General features: G+C 41.3%; 2 protein-coding genes across 2 annotated transcripts in view; both read right to left on the reverse strand.

Annotated features, from left to right (window-relative positions):
• Nucleotides 1-424: 424 nt before the first annotated feature.
• On the reverse strand, nucleotides 425-2,988 carry LOC108667510. Its single transcript, XM_018154541.2, has 2 exons — nucleotides 2,345-2,988; nucleotides 425-2,149 (listed from the first exon to the last, which is right to left on the reverse strand). Exon 2 carries the CDS (start codon nucleotides 1,927-1,929, stop codon nucleotides 814-816), a length of 1,116 nt encoding a protein of 371 aa, XP_018010030.1. The 5' UTR covers nucleotides 1,930-2,149; nucleotides 2,345-2,988; the 3' UTR covers nucleotides 425-813.
• LOC125178975 overlaps nucleotides 2,117-2,994 on the reverse strand; it is a 6,516-nt gene continuing 5,638 nt past the window's right edge. Inside the window, exons 3-4 of the mRNA XM_047883961.1 lie at nucleotides 2,858-2,989; nucleotides 2,117-2,149 (exon numbers count right to left, since the gene is read on the reverse strand). Coding sequence (XP_047739917.1) covers nucleotides 2,117-2,149; nucleotides 2,858-2,989 — 165 coding nt within the window. The remainder of the gene's footprint in view (nucleotides 2,150-2,857; nucleotides 2,990-2,994) is intronic.

Below are 2,994 nucleotides of genomic sequence, written 5' to 3' on the forward strand. Positions count from 1 at the left end.
GGTAGCGTTTACGTTGCTCATTCACTTAGCGGCGCGTTAATTAGTTTCCTATTTTGGGTGGCTTTCCACGTGAAGGTTACCGGCCAAGTGGGCGCGACAAAGATAGTAATATCAAAAGTAACAATGAGTTGCCTGCGTCGAGAATTGCGTAACGATAAATAAAATATTTTTGAGGTAGTATGCTTTATTCACAACTTTTAAATGCAGATTCAAAGTAAACCATTCTTTTAAGATAGGACATTCATAAACGCAAAATCGTACAATACGAGTACAAGTGGACAGTATGATAGGAAAAAATATTTTCATTTAGGGAGCAAGATGGATCATCTTTAGGGGAAAGTAAATTAGAGTTACCGTATGTCGATGAAAAATTGTAATAATAATAATAATAATATAATAAATAATAATAATAATAAATAATAAAAATTGTAATATAAAGATAATAATCAAGGAAATTAAATTTTATTTCCAACACCTGAAGAACCGATGCGAGCAATTCAACTAACAGAACCGTCAGAAGCATCAATGCTTCTTCGACCTCCTGCGAGACGAATGCTTGACTCTATCAGACACGGGAAGGATGGCGGGACCAGTTCGAACATGAATACTCCTTTCACTCTCAGAAACATGAATATTCCTTGGAGTGTTAACAAAAAAAAATAATATCTCTGTCAGCAAAAGAATATTAGAATAATAATGTCGCTGTCAGCAAAATAATAAGTGTCACTGTTATAGGTGATCAGTCGTGCACAGAAATATTCAGGTCACTATGATGCATGGAAATACTCGCTTGGAGGTGCACCCATTCCACTATCAGCCACATGAAGGGCAGGCTTGGCCGTCGGCAACTGAAGCACTTGCCGCACTGTCTTCAGCGGAAACACTCGCATCGGTCACGGGAATAACGGCTAGGTCGCTGGTATTTGAAATACTCGCCTCGCTCTCAACAATCGGGATTCTCGTTTCACGAACAGCATCGCAAATGGCAGAGCCCCTGCTAAAGCAGGCGGAGCTTGTGCCATCAGAAGTATCTGTGTTCAGTTCAGGGAGCTCGTTGCACTCCGAGGCTTCTGGATCGCCAATAGAATATTGGGGGTTGGAATTATTTGTTGCGTTGCCCAGTAAAATAGGTAATGTAAGGGAATTATCACGAGAGATGGGATCGTCAGTTTTCTGGCAATTAACCAAGGAACACACTAATTCAGTTATTTTATGGTTGGAAGAATCGAGAGTTACAGCATCGTTTACAAAGTTGACTGGTGGATTGTTGTCGGGTTTCCGCGCGGCAGAATTGAAAGTTTCAGCATCGCTTACAGAATCAACTTCTACATTATTGTCGGTTTCCCGAGCAGCAGAATAGCGAGTTTCGGGACCGTTAACCAAGTCGACTCCTGAAATGTTTGTTTTCTGAGCGACACAATCATGCATCTCAGTACCATTTACCAAGTCGAATTCTAGAATTTCAGTTTTCCGAGCGGAAGAATCTCGAGTTTCAGCACCGTTCACAGAGTCGACGCTCAAGTTGTTTGTTATTTGCATCTGTAAATCTTGTGAGTCACTGTTCAAGAAGTCGACAGGTGAGCAGATGTTTTCATCAGAATCATCAGTGTTATTGAGGCCGTTGAAACTCGTGACATGAATGGTGTCACCCCGGTCTGTTTCTCCCAATGCAGAGTACATCTCAGAGTTGCCGATCTCGTGGTTTACAATCTCATCACGAGTAAAACTTCTATGGTCGACAGTTAAAGGTGACTGTGCGTTAACATCGGTTTCTCTGAATTCTGGATCGGAATGATGAAAAATGTTAACATTTGATGAAAAAATTAGGTTACGTAACGGTACATCATTTCCATCTGCTGGAGAAACGTACTTAAGCGTAGTATTTTCATTTGAAGATGAAACTAACTTCACAATGTTAGTAGAGGCCATCCATGCAGGTTTAGAATTTTCAAAAAGTGATGTTGAATTCACTTTGTCAGCACTAAAAGACGTAGCTAATGTACTTCTGTCATCAGTATTCGCAGCGCTGGAGTGAGAAAAACTTCGGCGGCAGATTCGTCGGAAGTCAGAATCGGAATCTAGATTTCCATGAATATCAGTGGGATCTGATTCAGGCCTATTGGCGTTGAGGCGGCAGCCAGTAGTGGATCTGTAATAATTAGAACGAGTTATAAATTCTTTAGCATTCAGCTAGTAAGTACACTAAAGGGGATATTTTTCATAGTCGTATGAAGAGAATTGCAGGTATACCCCCGCATCAAGATTCGAACTAAGTAAAAAATATCTTGAAATACGTTACGTGTCAAATCGATCCAATCCTTTTGACATTTAGTATGCAACTCACCTGATATTGGGCAAAGATTTGGAGATGTCCGTAGGTTGTTGGCCGATTTCAAAGAGGTTTCGATCGCTTAAACATTCAGCAAGATTTGAAAGCTTTTTCTTCGGGTGAAAAAAATTCAAAAAGGGAATTTTAATTGGAGATTCTTTGCCGGTATTGTTAGGGTTTGAATTTTGAAAGACGCTATTTGAAGGTTTATAGGCTTTGAAATCATAAATATTGTGAATATTATTGGACAGAACTTCATTGCAGGACGAAACCGGGCGGTGAAACCTCGGTTGACTGATCGCAGAATCATGTCGAGTTTCATACAAATTACTTTCGGCTGTTCTCAGGGGATGGAATACATTTCTCGCCAGACGAGGTACACCTACAGTCGCTCCACGTAAATGTGGCACGTGTTTTCCTGATGAGGGGATATCTTCCAATCTTGAATATTGAGCATCTGTCGCACTCGATAGAAGGAAATCGTTTGCTTTCGTCGGGACGTGAGCATCGGTTCTTGACGGATAGCACTCGGTTCTTGACGGATGGCACTCGGTTCTTGACGGGTGACACTCGGTTCTTGACGGATGGCACTCGGTTCTTGACGGATGACACTCGGTTCTTGACGGATGGCACTCGGTTCTTGACGGATGACACTCGGTTCTTGA

Source organism: Hyalella azteca, unplaced genomic scaffold (genome assembly GCF_000764305.2).
Source record: "Hyalella azteca isolate HAZT.00-mixed unplaced genomic scaffold, Hazt_2.0.2 contig14143, whole genome shotgun sequence".
Taxonomy (NCBI): domain Eukaryota; kingdom Metazoa; phylum Arthropoda; class Malacostraca; order Amphipoda; family Hyalellidae; genus Hyalella; species Hyalella azteca.

Coding starts and splice junctions, on each gene's coding strand:
- LOC108667510 (XM_018154541.2), bottom strand. CDS start 1,929: ATGGCCTCTACTAACATTGTGAAGTTAGTTTCATCTTCAAATGAAAAT.